The sequence below is a fragment of the Porites lutea genome, chromosome 10, assembly GCF_958299795.1.
Source record: "Porites lutea chromosome 10, jaPorLute2.1, whole genome shotgun sequence".
Taxonomy (NCBI): domain Eukaryota; kingdom Metazoa; phylum Cnidaria; class Anthozoa; order Scleractinia; family Poritidae; genus Porites; species Porites lutea.
This window is the reverse complement of record NC_133210.1, coordinates 15,806,940-15,832,360: the sequence shown is the minus strand read 5'-3', so window position 1 is coordinate 15,832,360 and position 25,421 is coordinate 15,806,940. Positions and strand designations below refer to the sequence as shown.

At 38.9% G+C, this 25,421-nt stretch overlaps 1 protein-coding gene and 1 pseudogene across 2 annotated transcripts; both read right to left on the bottom strand.

Annotated features, from left to right (window-relative positions):
• Positions 1 to 1,667: 1,667 nt before the first annotated feature.
• On the bottom strand, positions 1,668 to 11,628 carry LOC140950577 (uncharacterized). Of its 2 annotated transcripts, XM_073399813.1 has the most exons (6): positions 11,469 to 11,628; positions 9,512 to 9,796; positions 7,387 to 7,670; positions 4,492 to 4,605; positions 2,612 to 2,654; positions 1,668 to 1,825 (listed from the first exon to the last, which is right to left on the bottom strand). In XM_073399813.1, the coding sequence occupies exons 2-5, from the start codon at positions 9,793 to 9,795 to the stop codon at positions 2,641 to 2,643; spliced, it is 696 nt and encodes a 231-aa protein (XP_073255914.1). In that variant the 5' UTR covers position 9,796; positions 11,469 to 11,628; the 3' UTR covers positions 1,668 to 1,825; positions 2,612 to 2,640. The 2 variants fall into 2 exon arrangements, with proteins under 2 accessions (XP_073255914.1, XP_073255913.1); XM_073399812.1 differs by lacking the exon at positions 1,668 to 1,825 and having other exon boundaries at positions 2,525 to 2,654; positions 11,469 to 11,626.
• LOC140950448 (uncharacterized) lies at positions 4,839 to 5,319 on the bottom strand (annotated as a pseudogene).
• Positions 11,629 to 25,421: the final 13,793 nt, after the last annotated feature.

The window sequence follows — 25,421 nt, the reverse complement described above, 5'->3', positions numbered from 1 at the left end:
AACTCTTCGTTTATAGTGTTCAGTACTCGATCGATGGAAAGAAAGTCGACTAAACGGCTTTTAAACCGGCCGTAGGACACAGAGTGGCTATGAACTAAATGTAAGGGAGATTTTTGAATCAATATTTCGCGTGATCATGAATTTTTTTCTTAGCGTTTTTTTTTTTCTTCGGGAATTTTTCTCCCGCGCTCTACTATCTGAACGCCTGGAACAGGCTAGTGAGGAGAGGGCAGAGGAGCCTCGTACTTGAGCTGGTGGTTTATTTTGTCTGATCCCATCAGAGTTAGACATTTCTCATTTTTCCTTCGGAAAGCTTTAACAGTTGGGCTAGCCGATTCATTCAAAAAACCCGTCAGCATGGGGCTTAAATAATAGGACAATTTTAAAGAAGGTCCCTATCCTCGCCCTTACTACAACGGCTTGGACAAAATAGATGGAAAATTTGTACCCCCCCTCCCCCCCAGGATAGGAAATTGGCGCGTTTTGGCTTTTGCGCGGTTTCATCCTTGATTTGGGGTCATGTGGATTTGTTGTTCTAGCCTGCGTAGCAGGCGCTTGGAAGTAGTGGGCCAAAAAGAGAGAACGGGCGCGCGCGAGGGAGACACGCAAAGGGTGAGGGAGCGCCTGCACGGAAGGCCCCCGAAAATCGTTTCAACTCGCACTCTGTGAGTGCGGATATTAGCCTGCGTAGCAGGCGCTTGGAAGTAGTGGGCCAAAAAGAGAGAACGGGCGCGCGCGCGCACCCGTTTTTTCTTGTGCCCACTACTTCCAAGCGCCTGCTACGCAGGCTATTGTTGTTCTATCTGTCCAAAACCTCGCCTCTAGCATTTATTTTTCGTGTCGGTGTACATGTGGTTATAACTGCAACGCTGAAGTTCATTCTGAAGAGCTAACCAAGAGCGTATAAGTAGCGAGTGAGTCATAGAGTTCAAAAGACGAGCAAAGCCACAAGATTTAATCAATATTGCGGGTACATCATAGAGTGTTGGAAAACATCAATGGAGGTAAGCGTGTTTTAGCCACCGTATGTTTTTAAAACAGGAGTTATTTTGAATGAATAATAAAACAATTATTAAATTCGGCATTGATATCATATGAAGAATTATGGACATCGAGGGTGTTATCTGCCTCGGCCTACGGCGTCAACGGATAACACCCTCCTCAATCTCTATAATTCTTCAAAAGATACTCAGCCTTATTCACTAATTGTTAATTAATACATTATGCTCGAAAATTTGAGCATTATGCTTTGGAGTGTCACCCTCAAAACGACACATGAAACAACAGCGTTATGCCTAAAATTATGCTCGAAAAGTAGCATCATACTCGACTGATCTTGGCTATATTTGATGCCCTTTTCCATGCCTGCAGACAAAAAAAATACGGTCAACTCTCTCATAGCGACCACTTCTCGTAAGCGACCACCTCCCGTAAGAGACCACTTTACAAATAACCGTTTTGTTTCTCAGGCAAACACTGTTTCAAAAACTCTCTCGTAAGCGACCACTACGTAAATTTCTTAAACTACCGCGACCACTTTTTGGGCCAGAAATTTGACATATTCTTTTGTTTTCTGTTTCCGGTAAGCGACCACCCGGCATGATCGCGTATAGCTAAATAAGTAAATAAATAAATAAACATTCCAAGCAAAACGTGTTTTCGTTCCTGACCTTTATTTTATTTTTGATAATGAGTACAGTTCCTGTCTCACCACAGACTACTTTTTATTGTAACCTTCTTTTATGTGCATTTTTGTCTAGCTAAAAAGCATCCTATATCCTGTTGAAAAGGGGACTTCTTAAAAGGTTCGGCAGATCAACAGCCTAAAAGACAGAATTTAGTATCATTATTATTTATTTTATTTTATTTTTGCCAAACAAAATAAATTACAAGAAGAAGAATAAAAAACACAATAAATAGGTAAATAACATTAAATTAAAATTTGTATACAGCTGGCATGGAGTGACTGTGGTGGGGAAATCTCCGAGAAGCCAACGAACTTATAGGAGTAGGGATTTTCCCCCACCGGCGATAGCCGATGTTCGATATATATTAACTGAATTCTAACGTGACTCCGAGGCTTTAGGGTTAAAATTGCAAATTTTTCAAGACTCCATTGTCTCGCAATTCCCAAAAGAGACTTGCGCACAAAGAAAACCAAACCAAATATAGAAAAATGACCAGAAAGCCTAAGGGTCATGTTGGAATTTTGACACATTGAACGTGGGCTATTTGAATATACTAGGCGGCATTTAAAAATAAAAGAAAAATAAGACGTGTATTTTAACGATATAAGAAACTTTATAGAAAAAATATAGATATGTAGTTAGGTATTTAGGCTGTATCCTGTCTGAGAGATGTCGAATCACGTTTAAGAAAATTAAACGTCAGTTTTTAGTTAACAAGTTTTGATATTAGGATTTTAATGGACTAGAAGACAACAACTGTCCAAAATAATATGAAACTGACATGAAATTATTTAATTTTTTGTGCTGATATTACGAACAGTTTAAGGTCGTCGAAAGCCCTGAAAACAGTCGAGTTGACTCTAATTTAACGACTACGACACAAGTATCAGTAGAAAATCAGAAGGAATTGAGATCCTTACCTTTTATTACTTGTTATTGAAATGCAAATGGCTTATCTTCCTGATGCTAGAAAAATAGAAACAACGTTAATTCAAGTGTACTATTCATTTTAAGAAGGAGCCTTTTCTTACTTAAAAACATTTTTGTATTCAGCTGTGTATTTTTAGGCGATTTGTACGAAAAGCGGATCTTATCATTTTGCTGGATTTCATACGAGGGAAACTGAGTACGAGTCCGTGTATTATGGGATAATTCAAAAAGACTCATCAGCATTATATCATCCCATCGGTCCAAACCTCTTGGACACCTTATGAAGTTTACACAACGTAGTGTTCTTTATTGCTTGAACACTACACTTGGATGAAATTTCTAAGTTTCTTGGCATGTCTGCTCAGGAAATATTCATGAAAGTGTTAGTCTCCTCAATTTTAAAATCAGAAGAGCGAAAGTAAGCGTAGTGAGTGCGGTCCATCACCTATACCACTACGCCACTGAGAATTTGCTGGCGAGCATTGGTCTGATTTGAAGCTATATAGCAACAACCCAAGAAGCTAACCGTTTGGAGTCAGTGCTTAACCCTAATCACTATTTTCAGGCTTAACCCCAATCACCATGGTCAGTGCTTAACCCTAATCAATATCGTTGCTTATCTCTAATCACTATATTCAGTGTTCAAAACCAATAAGGAAATCCTACGGTACGTGTAAACTTCGTAAGGTGTCCAACGGGGTTTAGGCCCTAATGCTAACCGACTCGAATATTCAGAAAGGAGGCTCCGAGCTTCACAAAATCGCTACGTTTGTTGTTTATCGATATGAGTGTTCAGTAGGAAGCTCAGTGGTATGGTAAGTACCTCAAACATGCCCACAACTATATCACCCAGGAAGTAGCAGACATGGACGGCTGTTTCGCTTAGGACTCATCATGAGAGTGAAACAGATACCCACGGTTGCCACTTGCCGGGGTGATAGGGTTGCTTGCTTCGTAAGAGACTGGCCATACCGTGGAGTTTCGAAGCCCCCATGCCTCCTACTGACTTTTGATGCTGCTCAAGTACTAGCCACGCACAAGTATTTTTTAGAGGCTAGGCGTTCGTCTCATCTCTAACCCCACTTCGTAGCCATACCTAGCCTTGTTAGCAACGGGGACTACTCTTGTTAGTGTACATATATGTTCTGAGTAACCCGGTATACCTCAAGGAACTCTGAATAAATAAACATTGTCTGGCCAAGTTTCAACAATTAAGATGCATGCTCGTTGAGGAGCTGAAAAAAAGGGGGAATGCTGGGCGAGTGACTGGCGCGTTTTAACTAGCTTGCTTTGGATAGTTGAGGCTCGTAGCCTTTCAAGGAAGACTTTCAATGAGAAAAAAAACTTCAATTCTAAACGCGAGTAGATTAGCACTCGCTAGTACTGAAAACAAAAAAAAGCTGCAGGGAAGAACGAAACAGATACTGGTCATACAGGTCTGGGAGTAAGTTGAAGGCTCATAACCCACCCACCTGTTATAACGGTTATACTACTACATGAGAAATTTCTGCAATTTGATTGGCTTAGAGCAGTGATATTTCAGCTTAATTTGAAATACCTACAGGTGAAAATTACAAACCGTTTGCGGGTAGTAGTATAAACAAATAATAGCATGATTTGTATGTGATATTAGTCATAAATACCATTCATGATATTTCAAAATTGTCTCAAATTTCTCTCGCCTAACGGCTCGTGAAATTACGTATAACAATTTTGAACTATCACTCGTGGTATTTATGCCAAATATCACTACTAATCATGCTATTACCTATACAAACCGGATTTATGTACGTACAAACAAACAACCATGCGTGCAGCCATAACGATCGTGAAAGGTAATGTACAAGTGAAAGAATGTTAAATGGGGCATTACCAAGTTCACAGTTGGTCCCCTTGTATCCAGATCTGCATTCGCAGACGTAGCCCACTCCAATCGGGACAGCGGTACAAGTGCCACCGTTTTTGCAGGGGGTGGTGCGGCAAATATCTGTAGAGAATTATTAAAACAAAATTGATTCAAGCTAAAGATGAACTCGATCAGCTGCTACAGACTACTTTGATCACATCTGACGCATGAACTTGCACATAAAAATTAAACGACGCATTCTGGTACATATTATTGTGATTATTATTACATAAGATATACTAGTGTAATTGCAATTGATTTTCTTTCTCAACATCCGAGTCCAAACCATGGACTTTGGGAGTCAAAGAGGGTTTCTACTTGATGGAAAGGACTCGCCTGAGAAGGTTGGCTGTAGAAAGGAGAGTTATTTTCTGGAGATCATGTATGTTGATGTTGCCAGGGATTTTGTTGGAGTAGCTTTCCATGTCCTTCTTGATGGTGCCAAGAGCTCCCATAACAACCGGGACTGTTGTTATTTTGAGCCCCCACATTCGCTCAACCCCGATTTCCAAGTCGTTGTATTTGGTAAGCTTTTCCGTGGTTTTGAATAAGGTGTTGGTGTCGAGGGGTGTAGTCATGTCAATGAGAAGGCAGGTTTTATCCTTCTTGTTCTTTAGCACAATGTCCGGCCTTTTAGCTGCTATGGTCCTCTCAGTGTGGATGGGCATGTCCCACGGAATAGTGGAGCTGTCACTCTCGGTGACAGTCTCGGGTTCCTGCTCATACCATCGTTCCTTCTCCTCAATGCCAAACTCTCACCTCAATGCCAAACTCTTTGCAGATCGTCCAGTGCATGTTTGCAGCTGCCTTGTTGTCGGTGGATGTATTCAGTTTTAGCCATTTCAGGGCAGTCAGAGACCAGGTGGCCAATGGTCTCGTCAAAACGGCCACACAGTCTACATTTTGGGTCCACATCAGGCTTCTTGAGGATGTTGCGTTGGTACCAGAGTGTTGGGAGGCTTTGATCTTGAGCCGCGATGATAAAGCGCTCGGTTTCTACCTTGAGGCCAGCTGATTTTAGCCATCTGTGGGTCCTGTCTTGGTCCACGACAGCCTGTTTCACCCGTTGTGGGTATTTACCTTGCAGCGCTTTTGATTCCCACTTGGACCTGAGCTGTTGGCGACCCTGGTGTTTGGCCTTGGCCTTTGTTCTGCGGGCATAGCTGGTGTTCCCCCTCGTCCTCTTCAGGTGGTATTGCAGCCACTCTTAGTTCCCGACTGAACTTTATTGACTGTCTGCTGATAGAGTACAAGGATTTCCTGTCGTCATGGTCTTTGATGATGATGATGATGATGATGATGATGATGATGATGATGATGATGATGATTATTATTAATCGAGAGACAAGGGTGCGAGCTCAGGGCTTACTGCAGTGCCTCTTGTCGATCAAGGCTTGGTGCTGAATAAACAAGAATTCAGACACTCTCTGCGTTTAAGGTATAATCTGCCCCTGTCCGACTTACCAAGCAAGTGTGTTTGTGGTGAGAAGTATACCGTCTGCCATGCCCTGTCATGCGAAAAGGGAGGTTTGTGGCGCAGAGACACGATGGTGTTTGCAACCTACTTACCTCACTTATTAGTAAGGTTTGCACTAACGTTGAAGTCGAACCACAGCTACAACCTCTCGATAATGCGCGATTCAACCTCAGAAGCGCGGTAACAAGCCCGAAGGCAAGACTGGACTTCAAGGCAGAGGGCTTTTGGTCTCGTGGAGTTACAGCATTTTTTGATGTCAGAGTAACGCATGTTAACTCCAAGTGTAACAAGGGAAAAACAACATCCGCACTCTTTATTAAGGAGCAGGAGGACTGGACGTTGAAATGGGATCTTTCACTCCCCTAGTTTTTGGAACCAGCGGTGGGATGGGAACCGACTGCAAATGCTTTCTCAAACGCCTAGCCGAGAAGTTCTCAGAAAAGAATGAGGAACCTTATCACATTACCATCACTTGGATTAGAACATTGCTTTCTTTTGAGATTTTAAGGTCCGTACACACATGCGTAAGAGGTTCCAAACACCTTCCACAAAATTCCACAAGGGGGTTTCATTGATGACTGCCGCTTAAACGCTAATAGTATTATAGGATCTTAATAATATTTTTATTTCATTTTTAATCGAAATGAATTGGTTTTAATTGAAATGAGTTTTTTTTTAAATTGAATTGAATTTTTCTTTAATCGAAATGAACAGGAGCTTATGAAATGAAATGACTTGTAAATAGTGCTTTGACTGAATTTTTTTTTTCTTCAGCGAAACTAATTGTAAATAGGTTTTAATAGTTAGTTTTGGGTTCGGATTATTATTATTATAATCATAACTATAACAAAATTGTCAAATCTGATTGGCTATCAACTACCCTGATTTCAGCCTTAATTGGACAGTTAATAGGACAGTACGCTATTATATCACAAATTTTGTTAAAGTTACGATTAATTGGTAACAGAACTTCGTGTCGTCCAATTCGGTCTGTAATCATACTTGTGATTAAACAAATCGGACTCCCGCTACGCGGTCGTCGGATTTTGTTAATCACTCGTACGATCACAGACCGAATTGGACTCCACTCAGTCCTATTACCATTACTTATTGTAGTTATTATTATTGTTATTATAATCATAAATATAACAAAATTGTCAAATCTGATTGGCTATCAACTGCCCTGATTTCCATTACTTATTATTATTATTATTATTATTATTATTATTATTATTATTATTATTGTTATTAAAATAATTATTGCTGTAATTTTGTTGGTCACCGAATGATTTGAGTGAATGTCAGCACACTCAGTTTTAAAGTATTCCATCAGATTTAATCAATACTTATGATAAAATGTTTTTCGGATTATCAGTATGACTCACCAACGACCATCCTGCAGCACTTGAGCTCCTCAATACAACCCAGTGTGTTGCAGTTTGACTTGTAAAATCCAGCCGCATAGTAGCCGTCTTTCTTACACTCACTAAGTCCATAGTGATCAAATGACCCCCAGATATTCTCGTTGTAGCAGTGTTCATACTGGTCAGGCAATATGTTCGGTTTACAGCACTTGGCCTCTTCAATTTGCCAAATCCAGCCAGCCCCATCATTTCGCCAAAGACCTTGTAGAAAGTAACCAGTTGGACAAACGGCCCAGACGTTAAACCTTCATTGCAAAGACAAAGGCAAAAGCAAGATTTTATGCGAAATCTTATGCACAGACCACAGCAAGCCTTTATAACAGAACAGATAGCATTTTGTTGGCTTCCCTTGACAATTTTGAAATGGCAGAGGAAGGAAGAGTCGGAAACGTTAATCGGCTTATTCTCTTATCGAACTGGCGTTCTGTCTCCAAAACAAACACGAAAAACTAGAATTTCTAACTCAATGGTTGATGTTAGGGTCTGTGCAATAATTATCAGGAGCGAGGGCTGAAAACTAGAGGGGGGGCATTACATAAAATTGCTTCCAAGATAGGGGGGGCTCAACGTAAAATCACTCATTTGACGGAGAGGGGGTTTTATTCGAAATGTAAATAAAATTAAACGCAATAAAAGATTCTCAATACAGGCATCATGATAGACTGTAACAAATATCAATACGAACAGCTGTTAAACGATTATTGAAAATATTCCATCAAAATGAAAAGCAAATTCACAACTGATCAATTTCAACCCGTCTTCTAATTAATTGAAATGATCCTATGTAAAGCAAAAATCATGAACTTGTTTTTCAGCTTCCCCCATAAAACAATAGGAATCAAACAGATCTCGTAGACAAGTTTTGTCGGTTTTTGATGCGAATAAAAGTAATGTCTCTTCATCGACTGAATCGATTTGCTGAATTCCATATATATCGATCGACAACTTCCAAGTGCGAAAGTCAAGAAGTTAGTCGATTCTGGTATGTTAACCTCTTCCAACGCCAACGAAATGCAGGAGGTGTGCGAGAAGTTGACGGTTGATTAAATCACTCTCAAAAGTTTTGTTCAGCATCGTGAGTTTCTTGCATTGGAAGCTCAAAAAAGGGAAGCTGAACGCAATACCCTTCCAGACATTAACTGGAAAGAAGAAAATGAAGTCAAATCCCTCACAGCAAGACAAATTAAGATCTACCTTAAGAAGAACAATCTTCATGTATCTGGAAGTAAAGCTGCGCTAGTAGCACGTGCTCTTGATTTCTCCCATACTGGAACACGAAACAACGAAAGAAATAGTGCCAATGACAGTGACACAGAACTCCTATCCAGTGATTCCGAATACGACTCTGATTCTCACACAAGTACTTCCGAAAACAACTCTGATTTGGATTCAGATGACTCCGAAACGGATGGCTTTGTTGAACATTCATATGAGGTACTATTTGTTCCAGACGACGACATCCAACAAGTAAGCGTATGCTTACAGTAGCATGACAATATAAAAGGTATTTACTCAAAGGCATCTATGGTAATGGTGGCGGTGAGGGGTGTGTGTCTGTTTGTGGGTAGGTGGGTGGTGGGAGGGGGGTGCGACGTTATTTTTAACATAACAGAGGGGGGTTAGAACTAATTTTTTTTGTTTTGGAGGGGAGGTACTGTCTAAGTTTTAGCTAGATAATTCTAGTTTTTCAGCCCCCCCCCCCCCCCCCCTCCTGATGCGCACCATCACGGCCGAAAACCGCTAGAAACATCTGTCACTGATCTTGCTACGAAAGCATGAATTCATTTCTCGAGGAACTAATAATCAGTACAATAACTGTTAAGAAAGCAAAATTTCCCAAAATGAGTCACTCTTATAGCTTATTTGAAAGCTGGCTCGGCCCCCGTGTAAATCAGTGTCGCTTTACGCAAGAAAGCAGAAAGTCAATCGTACTCTTAACCGAACCAAGAACCCTTTTCAAGACAAAAATTTGTAGAAATATTAGTTCTTAGCTGCTTTAATGCTTCATGAAAGTAAAGCTCAGGAGTGTCAACAATTCTTCAGTTTGAATTTTGATAACGTAATGTGAAAACCAATATTTTCTCACCCATCCAGAACGCCCCACCAGTTGGCAATTTTACAAGTTGACGGGACGTTCGCATATGGCGGGGGAGCTAAACAGCACTTTGCCTCTTCTAGCAACCAGATCTTTTCTTGAGGGCCACCATTATGGTTTCTCCACAGCCCTTTGATATACTGAGTTGAAGAGTCACAGGTAGCCCATCCTTTATGGTCAAACGCTCCCCACCAGTTGGCCATTGTACAGGCTGATTCAGATCTCCAGCACATATTCAGGACTAGCAAACACAACAAAAAAGATTGAAGTGCCATACTAAAATAAAGAAAACAAAACAAACAAAATATGTGGCTGTGTTCAGTTGCAGCGGTTGTTAAAAAATCGCGATATGAAAATGTCGTACAGTGGTGACAGCAATCAAGGCCCACTGAATGTTAACATAAGCGCTTTTTCCTGTATTCGTCTCTACGTGTGTTCAAAGATTAAATTTACCGCGATTTGCTAGTGGGTGTGAATCATTTTAACACTGACATTGGTCAATATTAAACATTCAAAAATTATTAATAATCGATATTTCCTAGCTTCATATTTGAACTTCATTATTCCTTGGTTAGACGTCTTGAGCTTTAAAGAAAAACGTAATTTCAGTTGCCAATGTTTTTGATTTTATTTCTTTACATATACTTTGAGTTGTGCCATGCTTTTAAAGGTTTTTCAAACCATCACATAACAATACATTTTAGAGTACTTAAGTGCGAGCTTTGAGCGAATCAGTCGTAGTCAAACTTCCTAAGATTTCTGCCTTTTTTGCTAGACGTTTCAACGTTCCTACTGTGATTATAGTTGGTTTGTGATCTATTTAGAGACACATAGCTGCTTACATACTCTTTTATGACTACAGTTATAATACGAAATCCTGATGTATGCCGAGATGCTCAGTGTCTGCATTGCATTTTCACATAACTTTACAGACAAATCATTGGCTATCTTTGAAAAATCACAAAATGAATCACCAAATGGTGAAAAGAAAATAACTTCCGAACAAGATTCTAGACATGATATGAAATTCTTAACAAGATATCTGATTAAAGTATTTGCAATGATTATTTTAAAACAATTGAAGTAAAAAAGAGTTGTAATCAATAATACAAAAAAACACCCATCGAACTACCTTTATGAAAATTATAATAGTGCCCAGATGAAAAGAACAATTTTGGGTGTTTACATTGCACTTTTGAAAGTCACATCACCAGCCACGCTCATAATTATGCAAAATTTAACATTCAGTTTTAAAATAAAACACTTAACGTTTTTTAAGTTCTCAGCTGTTCTTTCATTTATTTTAATACTAAAGATCTAAAATCAATGGGGAGAATGTTAAAATATTCTATTCCTTTGTACTGATTTAACGTTTTTTCTCGCCTTACTTTCTCTCTAAGATGATAACGTTACCGTTTACAGGAAAAAAATATTTCCGATCAGCCTTGTACTTATAGTCGTAAACAGAAAATGAATCAAACTAAAAGAAATCTGTCTAAAGAGTTATCGCATTGGATCAAAATGTTAAATAGCAAAAAACGGGTATGGCAAGTCAAGGGGCTAAGAAAGTATATCATTCTTAATGAAACTGATTTGCTTTTATGAAAGTTAAAAGCGAAAAGCTTAACCACATGAACCAGATCACCCTTCTATAAATTTCTAGTGACCCATTCCTTAATTCACCCGATTGACACCTCTTGCATCTTTTTCGCATATGATGCTTAATGGACTCTTATGGATGAGTCTTTCGGACTCATTCTATTTACAGTACATTTGGAGTCAATAGATAACTCTTTTGTTACAGTATGATTTTCGATAGGTTTATACTCATAATGATTCTTAAATGTTGATCGACCCCTACAGTATGGTGTTCTAACTCCGCTGCCCGTGCAGCACACTTACAAACGTTAAGAAAACTTCGAATTGAGTGATTAGGAAAATTCTTTACCTTTGATTCGAGGTTAACAGCCACGTTACGTTCTGCACGTATTCAGAAGATTTTAGTTACGATTGGTTTTGTCGGGGGACAAAAGTCAAGTAGCCTCAAATCGATCGTACCAATCATGGGAGGTACGCGGTGTATTCAGTCATTCAGTGCGCATGACTTCAAATGCGCGCATCTGATTGGCTAAGTCGCAAGCCATTATTCTGCGCCGATTAAGACAATGATAGCTTACGCTATTTTCTAGAGAGCAAACCTTTCACGTATTCGTAGCATCATCCAAATAGTTGTTTTTGACTTCCCAGTCATCGACTTAACGATTACTTTGACTGTCTTTTTTGCGCTATCTAATTGATGAGAAAGAAGAGTCGTAACATCCCATGATTACACATTTAAGACAGCTGGGTATATATCGCATAATTTGTGTTTGATATTTACCCGAACTGTGCGTCACCCAAATGCTTTCCAGTAAACTGGGCTTGACCAACTCACTAGAAATTGTAATGTTAAGACTCTCCTTAGACTGACTTGATAGAACAATGAAGAAATAAATTGTTACTGATGTATTCTGGTGACAGGGAGTAATTTGGTTGTGAATATCAAATTACGTTGAGTACCAGAAATATCAATGTCGAGTGGCAAAATTCCCACGTTAACAGTGAAGCCAAACAAGTGCACAAGTATCGCTAATGAAAAATGTTCGTCTAAGTCACGCAAAATCAATCATGGTAATTTACGAAAATATTAGTTTACTTTAACCTGTTTGAACTGTAAATACCCTGAACAAGCGAAACCTCTAGTCAAGAAATTTTTTTTTTAAAATTCTATTAATAATAACTAAATTACAACATAAAAAAAAAAACAACCAAAAAAAGGTTAAAAAAAAGTACAGTTCGACTACCTAAAAAAGACAGGAGCAATAAACGAACGTTGATTGTGTTCTATCAGTCATATATATCTAGTTAAATACAATATTTACAATTCTTTCAAAATATCTTTTGGTATTTGACCGTCAGGGAAAGGCAACAATCGATATCAAGAGCTATATTAAGAGCAATCTGTAAGAAAGTTCCATTTTTTAGTGTCCCTTGCTTTTTTCTCTATAATATAGATCTTGACTTAACTAGGCGCAGAAAATTTGCAAAATTAGGCGACATTTCATCTATTTTGGCTTGCCAAATATGAAACAGCGCCAACAGGAGACAATAGTTTAATTGACACGAGTATTCTGTAGAGTGAGACTCCGGCCTCAAGCCCAGTGCAGTAATGTTCAATAAGTTGTATTTGCCGATTAACGAAGAACGTTTTGAAGCCAGTCAGTTACGCTTTTCCAAAAAGAGGACGTAACATGGCAAGACCAAAGAAAATGAATTACTGTCTCTGAGGAATTGTTGAAAAAGGTACAGTTGTCATTTTCTTTTCGTCCTATTTTAAGTAAGAAATCATTGGTTGGTATGCGCCTATGTAATAGTTTAAATTGGAACTTTATCAGTTTGGTGCTTTTTGTGCATCATTGCGCTAAGTTCCCAATTAAATGTTCCTTATTCGTCTGACTAGTTGCAGTCTTGAAACCATTTTAGTTGCTTTTACGTGGGGTTAAACTTTTGGCTCTGATCAGTTTTTGGTAAATTAATGGACCTGGCTTTTCTCTCTTAACAACTTTTTCACTTAACCTTTCAAAGGTATGGTCTCTTGTCTCAGCAGTATCGGTAACATTTTTGCGAATTTGTTTAACAGCTGATAATAAACCCAAAAACCTGAGCGGGCGTACTCTTAAATCATGTTTGGAGGCAAAATCTTTGAGAGTCAGAAAATTATCGTTTCCTGATTGGAGGTGTTTAACTTTGGAGATACCTATTTCAAACCACTCTTTTAAAAAAAGTGGTTTATTATCTATCCTTATTAAAGAGTTGAACCACAGAAACTGTTCTTGAAAAGCGATATCAGAACTTACCTGATCCACAAAGTTTATTTCTGCCCAATATTCCAATATTTCTTTCAGAAAGGGGTATGTTGCTCTAACCTCTTTCTTAGTGTCCGAGACATTGAGATTACCACGGGAAATGAGATCGCGGCCGTAGTTCTCCAGTTCTAGATCAAAGAGAAATTTCGATTTTCCGTGGTTAGTCGTGTCCAAGTACTTTTTAACCCATGTTGTTTTAAGAGATTTGTTGAAAGACAATCATCTTCAGGCCTCCATACTCAGGTTCATTGATCATAACTTTTCTCTTGATTTTGTCACCTTTACCATTCCGTAGGAAATGGTAAAACATGTCATTTATTTCATTTATAGCGTGATGATTTGAGCGTAACGGGGAGAGCAGGTAAACTAGTTGTGATGCGGCCAGTGATTTGAGGACAGTAATTTTCCCTAACAACGTGAGCCTATGGTATTTCCAGCAACTCAAAAGCTTCCTAATGTTTTCAGTTTTTTCGTTGTAATTCAACCTTAAAGCCGTGTCCGGATCAGTTGACAGCCACAGACCAAGTGTTTTGACTTTATATTTTGGCCACTTAAAGTTCTTTCCTGAAACAAGGATTTGTTCATGCCCTATCTTAGAACCGATCCAATGAGCTTCTGTTTCGCTATCGTTTAACTTAAGGCCGGAGATCTTCCCAAATCATCTAAAATCTGTATTGCTGATGTAAGGGATTTCTCTGAATCGTCTAAGATAAGAGTGGTATCATCAGCGTATTGGCTTATCTTAACTTCGTCATTACGTAGAGAAAAACCTCTTATGCTCTTATTGTTACGGACGGCCTTGGCCAAGAGCTCCGCAGCAAGAATAAACAACTATGGGGAAATTTAAAGGGGACAGCCTTGCTTAACTCCTCTTTGAGGCTGGAAGAAGTTGCTTGACCAGCCGTTGTTGAGTACACAACTTTCGATGTTCCAATAAAAGGTCCTTACCCAATTGATAAGTGATGGTCTAAAGCCAAAAAAACGTAGTGTATCAAAAATAAAGGGCCATTCAAGGGAGTCGAAAGCTTTTTCAAAATCTATAAAGAGCCACAACCCGGAAACATTATGCTGTGTAGCATACTGGATGATACCATTTATAAGTCTGATATTTTCCCCAATTAACCGCCCTTTCATAAAGCCTGTCTGATGATTACTTATCAGTTTTGGGAGAGCGGTTTTTATACGGTATGCTATAGCTTTTGCTGCAATTTTGTAATCTGTATTAAGGAGAGTTATCGGACGCCAATTTTGTATGTAAAATGGTTCTATGCTCTTTTTTGAAATAAGTTTAATGATACCCCTTTTTTGAGTAATAAACAAGCAGCCAGATTCGAAAGCAAAAATGAGGGCGGAGAGTAAGTGAGTAGAAATGTCATCCCAAAAGGCTTTGTAAAATTCGACTGTAAGGCCGTCTGTACCGGGCGTTTTATCTGCGTTCATAGATTTTAAAGCTTCTTCACATTCTGTTTTAGTTAAGAGCCCATCCCAAACCTGTTGTTCATCAGGAGTCAAAAAAGTCTCATTTGCTTGCTGAAAGGAATCAAAATTCACAGAGTTGTATATTTATGAGGCGTAAAGATCTTTATTGAAAGATTCGCATTCAGATAATATATCTTTGTCAGATATTACGAAAACTCTGTCGCTAAGTTTCAATTGGCTTATTGTACTTTGTTTAAAGTGACGTTTTTCAAGATTAAGAAAATATTTAGTAATTCTTTTCACCCTTATTGTACCACCTGGACTTTGATCGAAGAATGGCACCTTTGGTTCGGTATTCAATTATTTTCTCGAGTTCTTCTTTTAAGATTTTAATTCGTTCAGTGACATTTTGGCTCACTGGCGGATCATTGCTACAAGCATTGTCAAGTCGTTTCTCAAACATTGCAATTTCTTTTTCCAGCTGTTCCTCTTTTTTTTTACTTTTGCTTTTTAAATGGAAGCGGAATAAGTAATTGATTTTTCGCGGACTTTTAGTTTTATCATATCCCACAGTAATAGAGGGTTAACCAGTTTATCGTCCTTGTATTCGTTAGCTGTTTCATGTATCGCTATTTTAATTGTTTCAATGTGAATAAAATTGTTATCAGCGAGTAGAGATGTATTTAGCTTCCAAAAACCGTTTTTCCTGGGATTAGAATGTAAAGCTAGGCTAAGTGCTATCAGAGAATGATCAGTTTTGAATCCTGGTGTGATATCTGTATGGGTACTTATACCTAGTATGGATTGACTCGCTAAGAAAAGATCAAGTCTGCAATGAATTTCTGGCTGTCTCTGGCGCCAGATGTATCTTTTACAATCTGGATTAAAAATTCTCCAAACACCACACAATTCCATATTTTCCATTGCATCTTTTACCACCTCCAAAGCATTTTGGTGTGTTCTAGCGATTCCGTTCTTTTTATCTTTTTTAACATCTAGCACTAGATTGAAATCACCGCCGATTACCTCATCATCGTACTTGAAACAAGAGCGGCGATCAAAAAATGTGTCAAAGAAATTAGGATCATCCTTGTTGGGAGCGTAGATATTGGCTAAGGTCAACAATTTGTCATCCGCTTCAATGTCGCATATGATAAAACGACCATTCGGATCCTGAAGTGTTTTAATAACATTTAGATTAAAATTGTTGTTAAAGAGGATGCTGACCCCTGCTTTTCTGCTCGAGCAGCAGCTAAACAGCTCTTTGTAACCCCATTCACTAGTCTAAGAATCTGTTGTATTCTCGGAACAATGAACTTCTTGCAACATATAAGTAAATTTTTTTTTTGCTCTTAGCCTGTTAAACACCTCCCTTCTTTTGGCATTATGTCCTATTCCCCTGACGTTTAAGGACGCGATTTGAAGCTTCATGATTTCAAAATTGGCATATCAACATGAAACAAAAGTTCATCTTTGCTCCGGGACAGAGCTAATAGCAAGGTACTACGTAACAAGAAGAAAATTAAACAAAGAGAACTACAATAAGGATGCCGAGACAAAGGTTGCATCGGTAGCAAATAACAGAAGAAAACAAACCACTTAAATACACAATTTTTTTTCTGCGCAATTTTCCCATCTAGGCCTTTGATTTCCCTGTCTAAAGCATCTTTGGTGTCGTCTTGTTTCTTGTCGATAATAGCGTGGTTTGCCTTTAAGTTATCAATGTCTTCCCTGGCCGTTTTCTCCAAAGCTTCGAGCTTCGTCGTTCTTCTTCTAATTTGAGCAGGCTGCCTTCAGTCTTTTTAACTGCTCTTTCAATCGTTTCCAGCTTGTTCAACTTTTGAAGAATGCCTTTAAGAATCCCACTTAGGTCGTCCGTCAGTTCAAGGGCAGTTGAAACAATGTCACTATCCTTCTCGATCGCATCGCCGGCATGTTCACGGTTCGCTGCTAAAATTTCCAAATTATCTACGTTTTTTGCTTTCTTTGCTTCTGGAGATTCTACTCTTCCGTCAGCAGAACTATCCGAGGATCTGTTTCTCCTTTTAGTCACGTAGTTTAACAAGGTTTCTGCCATTAGAAGAAGATAAAGCCAAAAGTTGTACGAGCGGAGTTAAGAGAGCTCTTCACGCCGCCATGTCTCGATCCCAGTCCCAGTCCCCAGTCAAGAAAGTTGCGCATCTAGTTTTCGCGAGTCAATTTATCGAGAAGAAACCTCTTTATACTGTAGTTATTGAGGTTGTTTTTACACCCAGTATAATTCTATAGTTTCTGAAGGCAAATGCTAGATACTGCGCATGCGCGGTTTGACATAAACTTCACCGGCGAAAAACGTCTGACTGGTGGACGCGCGACCACGTGACATTGCCACATTCAAAATGGCGGCAATACCTCCATCGTTTGTTTATTCCAGTGGAAAGAAGATTAATTCCGGCTTAATATGACTTGCAAATGCATATACGGATATTTTTAGAATAGCCTAGACTTTTTATTATCCTTTTTCACCTATTCCTATAGGATTCGTTCCCTGCGATGCTCGCGTTTTGGCCGGTTTACCGGATTCAACTTTGGACTCTTCACGATCACGAAGGACAACAATATTATATTTTTGATGAAAGCCGGGTCACTAGAAAGAACGGCCTTTGTTCACAGCTCTATGCAGCGGAGAAATAATGGGTCCTTTGAAATTGCTTAGACACCTGGAAGTTATTTTATTATTTTTTTTACCGAAAAGATAAAGCAAAATTATGTTTTCTCCAGCAAGACTTTCTAATTTATAAAAACTGAAAAGCTTGAACATGAGCTAAATTAACTGTAGTGTCTGCATTCATGTTCTTTTCATTGCAATCTTAATATCAAAACTTTCAAGCCGTCTATGACCGAGCAGGTTTTCTTTTTCTTTTTTCTTTTCAATGGTTACTGTGCTTGATCTGAATAAGATAATGACATTTTTAAAATTAGGGGAATACTTTATATAAAAGAAGAGAACTTTGATTGCAAATATGTTAGTTATGGAAAAATACTGATTATACTATATGATCTTTTTACTATATAGGTTAGAAAAGTGATGCGTAGTCAAAAGTGCTACAAAGGAGTAAAAACCCAGATCTTTCCATTAATAAACTTTATTGACACTGTCAGGGACATATACTTTGCTTGAGTGCACATTTCTTCGCCAAAAATCTTTTCGTGAAGCTGCACTTTGTTTGATTCAGGATCAATCATTCTTTTCTGAAGAGAAATGAACATGACAATAAAGTATGTTAACATGTCACTACTTCAACACTGCCTTAGCCAATAACTAAGAAGAAACTCAACTTCATATAAAAAAAACAAAGTGAAAAATAGTTCATTGTGAAACAACAACTCCTTCAAATATACATCACATTAAATTCGTGCAAAATGTAGACCTGATGAGAAGTTTATAGGAAAAGAAACAAATGATAACTACAATGAAACTATAATGTTTGAATGAGATCTGTATTTGAGTGTTCTCTCATAATTCTGACAGAAGATCAAAATTGGAAACTGCATATCCTAAACAACTGCATTCATCCAACTAAAATTTCATTAAGATTTAAAGTTACCTCCAAACTTTAAACTCCTGTAAGTTTAATTTGTGAGGATTATTTTTTTTTCTTGGAAAGAACTTTTGAATACTTAATAGCATGTTTACTCTATCATTCATTCATAACTTTGTGCCAAAAAAAAATTAAGCCGAAAACGATGGACAGAAAAACAAACAAAAGCATTCACAGGAATATTACCCTGTTCATCTCCTTCCAGGATCCAATTTTCAAGCAAAGAAGCACCCCCCCACAGAAAGCCTTGTGTGCAAAAATTTAGGGACCGTTCATTTTTTATGGGGTAGGGGGGGGCTGGTGGGATTTGGAGGAGTGTAATTTGAAAATTGTATGACCCCCCCCATTTCCAATTTTTTTCGCATGGCCCCCTCCCTCATCAGAGTAATTTTTTGGAAGGCCCCCCCCCCATGAATAAAAAAATACATAAGGTATTAAAAAAGTTACTGCATTAAAATTTCGTTTCGTTACATTTCACGTAATTTAGTGAAAGAAAGCTGAAAGCTAGAAAGCTGTTTTTAACAAATCCTCACTCAAAAGAATGAAAAGTCAATTTCAGCTCTTCTTGTTACTGCTCGTCCTGAGCGTGTTGTAGCTGGCGGCTCGTCTACATATTCCTCGTCTGAGGCGATAAAAGCAAGAACGACATCATCTGAGTCGTCTTCAGAGTCAGGGGCATCACTCTTGTAATCATCATCAGTTTCTTCTCCCTCACTGCTTTCACCACTGCTGTCTAGTTGACCTGATTCATTGCTGCCTGTCACTTCGGCTTGACCTGTTCTGAGAGTATTCATCTGCAGGAAGTGTCCCATAATTGTCTTCACTTTGTCATTCTTGCTGCTCTTCTGATGCTGTTTTAATAGCCCATGATGTTGTAAGTATTTGTTCAATTCTGGCACACGGAGCTTTTTTAGCTTGGCGCCATCTTCGCACAAAGTAGCCCAATGATAATCATCATAAACGTTGAAGATGTAGCAGCATTGTTGCTAACACGGGATGCAGCATTCATCGCTCACCTACTGCAATCAAGCTATTTCAGCAACGCGGCACAAAGCAGGCTTATTACCAACCTTAAGCCAGAAGTAAGAAACAGGATGTATTGCTTTCTGCATCCTGAAGATTATAGCTCAAACGCCGGAGACACGAACAAAGAGGAAGAAGAAAACGACGAAGAAGAGGAAGAAGAGAAAGACAACGAAGAAGAACAGGAGGAAGAAGAAGAGGAACACAGCGACGACGAGATCGAAGAGAACGTCGAAAATGAGGAAGGGGACACCTCGTAGTAGTTTCATGCCCTTCCCATTAAATTTCTCAGAGAAAAGCTCTAGTAACGAGGTCAGTTCCAATTCAGGACTCAAATTATTTGTTTTAATTATATGAGCTTGACAACAACATTTTTATGAATGAAAAGAAAGTTGTTGCTATTCAAGACTGTTATTATGGTATGTTCACTGTCCTTATAAAATATAAAAGCTGTTGAGAAGTTTTCTTGTTACCCTGGAACTGTTTTAGCATATTTGTTATAAAATGTTATAAAATGGTAAACTATGATTCTGGGGCAAAAGTAACCACTCTTGAATTTTGCTTACCATGTGTTCCAGGACGTACCATCTTATATAAGCCATATAGGTGTGTGCAGCCCCAAAGGGTAGCAGTTTTGCGGCGTTTTGGCCTGAAAACAGGTATAGACTTTGTCTATTTTGGTCTGGAATCGGGTATGGTTTTTGAGGGAACTACCCGAAGTTATCATTATCATTTCAGTTCTAAATGACAAAGAAAGAAAAATATGCAAATTTGAAATTGATTTTAATTTTGAGAAATCTTTTCTGTTGCTGTTCTAATGTAAGTAATGATGACATTATTTCTTAGAGGCCAGGTTTGAAAACGAGTATGGATTTTAGAGGCCAGGTCTGAAAACGGGTGTGAATAATGACAATTTTTGGTCTGAAATAGGGTCAGAATTTGGAGAACTGGGCAGCACACCCCCCACCAAGAATTGCCAGGAGTACCCCCTCCCCCCCTGGCTATTTGTCCATTCCATGAACCGACTGATTTGCCCATGTAAATGGTGAGGAGCCACCATCTTCATGGGATCACATCAAAATTGGGTTGGAAGATCAAATGATTCAGGCCATTCATTGGGGGAAAGTTTCAGATTTGAGGTGAAGCAAGTTTCCTTTTTTTTCAGTCTTAGCTGATTTGGATATATTTTGCAGCGGGTCGTTCTCCAACCTCGTCAAACTTTATAGTTTAACGTTTATGCGGAAGATTTGAACTACCCTGGTGGTTTGCATAAATGGTAAGCAGAGTTGACGAGAATATTTTTTTTTGAACGTTGGCAATGCTCTATAAACAAGGTATAAGCTCTCCTTTTCTCAAAATCTTGTGCTGTGTCGTGGTTTGAAATTTTCAATTCCCAAGCATGCTTCTTCGATTGAAGTAAAAGCCAGCTTCGCGAAAGTCTATTGGAAACTCAAGCCACATTTACCAGAAGATCTCCGTGACCTAGCAGCCTCTACCCTAGGTTTTGTTGCGCTGAATTATATTCATCGAAAAGGTCCTAAACCACCTCGGACACTCCTCAAAGCTATTCATCAGTTAAAGAAACGTGATGACGTAGTGAGGGGTTTCAATAAAAATTAAAGTAGCCATCAGGTTTGAATAAAGTACCCGACTGTATCAACAAGGGGGTGTTAATCCAGTTCCTCTAGTGGGGTCTGGGGGCATGCTCCCTCTGAAAATTGTGAAATTTCAAAGCCCTAAAATGCGTTTTCAGCGTTCTAGGGACTCTGAGTACAAAAGAGTGGGTTTTTCATTCAAGAAAATGTAGCTTTCATTTAGGTTCCGATTATCAGCCATTATGAACGTACATTTGAACGAGGACAAATTCTGTGAAACCTCCAAAGAAACGTGTGAAGAATTGACTGAAATACAGCGTTGAATAACTAAAGCATAACTCAAAACCAGTGGGCCTTTACGTTTTCATTCAGATTCACTAAATTTCGATTGCACTATCATCCTCTTACCCGGAAAGAAAAATAGTTAGAGTCAATCGTTCGCCGAATTTTACCCACTCCAGTTGAAGATTTTGCCCGTCCATCGGGCACTAGACTAGCTCATCTCTATGGTCTACCCAAGACCCATGGAAAAGCGTTAGCTATGCGACCTATATTATCAGCCACAGAGACTTACAACTACGCCTTGGCAAAATGGCTTGATGTAAAACTCAAACCACTTTCCACTAATCAGTACACTAAAACTGACACTTGCGACTTTGTGAGTGAAATCCTGCAGCTGTCAATCAACAACGGTGATGTCCTAGTTTCCTACGATTTTTCTTCCCTGTTTACCAATGTGCTTTTAGAGGAAACCATACAGCTACTAACTGAAAAGGCCTTCACGAACAACAGGTGCAATGAAACGTACCAACTTCATCTCAGTGGACAGGACCTTGTCGACCTTCTCAAAGCAGCAACTAAAGATCAACTTTTCATTTTGAATGGTCAGCTGTATGAACAAACAAACGGTGTCGCTATGGGATCCCCACTTGGTCCTTTACTCGCTAATGTGTTTGTGTAGCACTGAAGAAAGATTGGAACAGGAAGGCAATTTGCCCATATACTACAGGCAATTTGTTGATGTCACACTGACCGTTATGCCAAACAAAAAATCTGGGGAGAATCTTCTTGAAACTCTCAGCCAGTGTCACTCCTCCGTTATGTTCACCATGGAGATTGAAAGTAATGGTATGGTGCCCCTCCTGGGCAGCCAGCTCTTCAACAGACCTTCACATGTGAAAATGTAGTAATAGGCTGCTTTACACGTGTTATTGATTTTAACTTGAAGACCCATGTTACTATCTATCCATGTCCCTAAGTTCTTGACCGACTGAACAGGCGACACTTGAACATCCCCTACTGCAAGCGAGTCAACATGAACCTTGGATAGTTACTGACGGGTGCCTATTATTACAAACTCTGTTTTGCCATCATTGATCTTCGGTTTGTCACACAGCATCCAGGCTCTTATCTCATTTACACACCGTTCCTTTGCAGCAATGGCATCATCGGTACTTGGGGCACAGCCAGGTTTAAATGCTAAATATAACTGCGTATCGTCTGCGTAAGCATGAACGCTAGGCGGATGTCTCTTGACAACTTCAAACAGTTTACTGGCATACAGAGTAAAAAGTAACGGCCCTAAACATGACCCTTGAGGAACTCCTTGATTTAACTGTAGAGATTCCGAACACTTGCCACTTAGTGAGACACGCTGAGAACGTCCCGATAGGTTCTTCCAGGTTTCGACATCAATATGTAACTGACGGAAGTATTAACTACATGTAGAAATCTTTCAGTTGCTTCCCGAGGGAAAAACCACGTGCGTCGGAGTAAACTTAGCTTACGGGCAAAGTGTTTCGCAATGTTTGAAGCATGATCTGACTAGCACTGGGGCGTATCGTCTTTTACGCAACTACGCACGTGCGTACTTAAAAGATTTAAGTTATACGTAAAAGCCATTTGTAATGTCGTGACTTGACCTTGTATAGTGCAGATTTGTCCCCGTCTATCTCGCTGTTATTCTGCATCTTTTGTACACGAAAAATACAGCAGTTTGAGTAGTGAAATGTGATAAATTCGAAACATTTTTGAAATATTAGCCGTCAGGCGATCCCACACTGCATTGCGTTTTAATGAAAAAGGAAGGAGGACTAGGGGAATTCATGCAAACTCATTTGTCACCACAAAGAATCGGTCCTGACTGATTATCATTCCTTCCAAGATTTACCTGGGATGTTTTCCTATTCAAAACTTATTCATTTTTTAGTTTTCCCTCACTATATAAATGTCGAAAAAGTTTATCAAAGGCTACATTAATGTCGCTCAACAGGGAAATCATGGACCCTACCATGCCGACCATAATCAAGGTTTAAAGCTGAAGCAAATTATTAGGTGCAAGTGTGGCGCGGTATCAACAAGAATTTTGCAGGAAATTTACTCCTAACACAGACGTTATGTTTTCAATGACAAACATCAGAGATATTCAGAACAACTGAAAATAAATAAATATACGCTGACTATAATTGTTTGTTCCTTTCCCGTGCGAATGATCGAAATAAAGGAAGAACTCAAAAGTCAGCAAAGGACTGAGCGTGCGCAAAGTTTACACAATCACTCACACTCAGCAATTCTTCTAACCGATGCTTTAAAACTCTAAATTTCTGCACAGGGTACGCCTTACGATTGGTTATTTTTCTTGAGCGACAAGCGATATTTCTTTAGAGCTTATCTTTCATTCCTAACATAAAAATGTTTTGCTAAATTTTCGTTTAGCATTTGAATTCAATTTATATGAATTTCCTGTGAATTATTCAGCGCTTTGGAAGTTTATTAAGGTAAGGCGCCTCGCCTTGTGCGTGAAAACATTCCAGTACCAGCTCAAAGAAGAACATTTTAAAAGCTTTTTTAATATCACGTTCTATCGTAAACAAGCGTGTAAACGAAAAAAGATCGATGTATTAAAGGAAAACCTTGCATGTATTGAGCTTGTATAAGCTGACCACTCTGAGGTTGTTCACTTTATGATGTTGTTTGACTTTCCACTATTCAGGGTGTGGTACTAGTAGATTTCTGTTACACAATTTCACTTCGCTAGGAAATTCATTAGTGTGGTTGGTTCTTGCAACAAAGAATAACGCTGTGTCGTCTGCATACAATGGGTAACCTTCCAGAGAGTGTAATTCTCTCTTGCTAACCTTCCACAACGACAATTCACCAATTTGGCTCTTAAAGTGCTTCCCTGCTGCTATCGCTTTTTAAAGAAATAAGAAACGTTTACTGTCTTTTGTGTTCTGACTGTTTTCAAGCGATTTGGGCTAGTTTTGCGGTCCTGTCTTATTTTTTATTTGCTACATGCAATAAGCTAAGGCGATGATTGGTTTTCATCACTAAATTACGCAGTATATTACAATTGCGTTTGGGACGCCTGTCTGTGTGTTTGAGTCAGTCAAAGTTATATTTACAGGTGGCTTGATTGCCTGCTGTGAGTCAGCTAAGGGAAATTAACTTTCGTATTACGTAAGTTTAAAACATATTACCGGATAAGACAGTGTAAAAGAATTTTGGCAAGCTTTCTAGCATTACTCCAGCAGTTCATTTCTTTAACATGTCGTAGTAACTTTACTGCCAAACTGTCATTTACTTATAACCGTTTTTTGTTGACACAGGACGATATCTAGTATTCATAAAATATTGACGTCACCCGAAAACTCACCAAATAGGAAGGCAATTTTCAACAGAATATTTAAAGAAGTGTTTTATTCTCCGTGAACCACCTATTGAAACTGCGTACTAATCTATGATTTGCTGCTTGAGGATTATACACCCCTCTGAGATGATGAGTCGCAAAAAATCTCTTATACGAGTTCCTGTTAAGTTCTGTTAATAGTAGATATGTGCGTTAGTTTATATCAATCGTGAACCTTGGGCGACGTTTGAACTTTGTCGGTAGTTCAGTAATGTTTGCCATTCCTGTCTTAGTCTTTATCATCCCTCCGCTGCAAGTTGCGAAGAACCAAGATGCAATAAAACGTCGTCAGTCCCAAATACTCGGTTACTGGGACTTGCATTTCTAGTACAAGATGCTCAAAACCTTGGAGAATTCATTGATATCTGCAACAAGCAAACACAGTGTAGAAGCGTAAACTTCGACTGGGCTAATTTTCTGTGTGAGTTAAACAAAGCTGATGTCCATATTGCTCCTCAGAATCTTATGACTGCCAAAGGATATGTGTACTTGGATAATCCATAGCCAAAATTTAATCTGGTAAGCTAGCCTACCTTGAAGTATTCCTTAAATTTAACCAGTATGTGGAAAGCGAAATAAAAAAAAAGCTAACATACACATTAAGAGCAAAAACGATTTAATTAGTAATATTGTTACCTTTCTAGTTCAAATCTGATTCCGTGTCTTCCGTGAAATTTTATTTCGATACCA

What these genes read in the sequence shown, in the direction of transcription:
- LOC140950577 (XM_073399813.1), bottom strand. Translation starts at nt 9,795, where the DNA reads ATGGCACTTCAATCTTTTTTGTTGTGTTTGCTAGTCCTGAATATGTGC. An exon ending in TGGTGGGGCGTTCTGGATGG is followed by an intron (nt 7,671 to 9,511) that starts GTGAGAAAATAT and finishes TTTGCAATGAAG; the next exon opens with GTTTAACGTCTGGGCCGTTT. An exon ending in GTGCTGCAGGATGGTCGTTG is followed by an intron (nt 4,606 to 7,386) that starts GTGAGTCATACT and finishes AATTCTCTACAG; the next exon opens with ATATTTGCCGCACCACCCCC.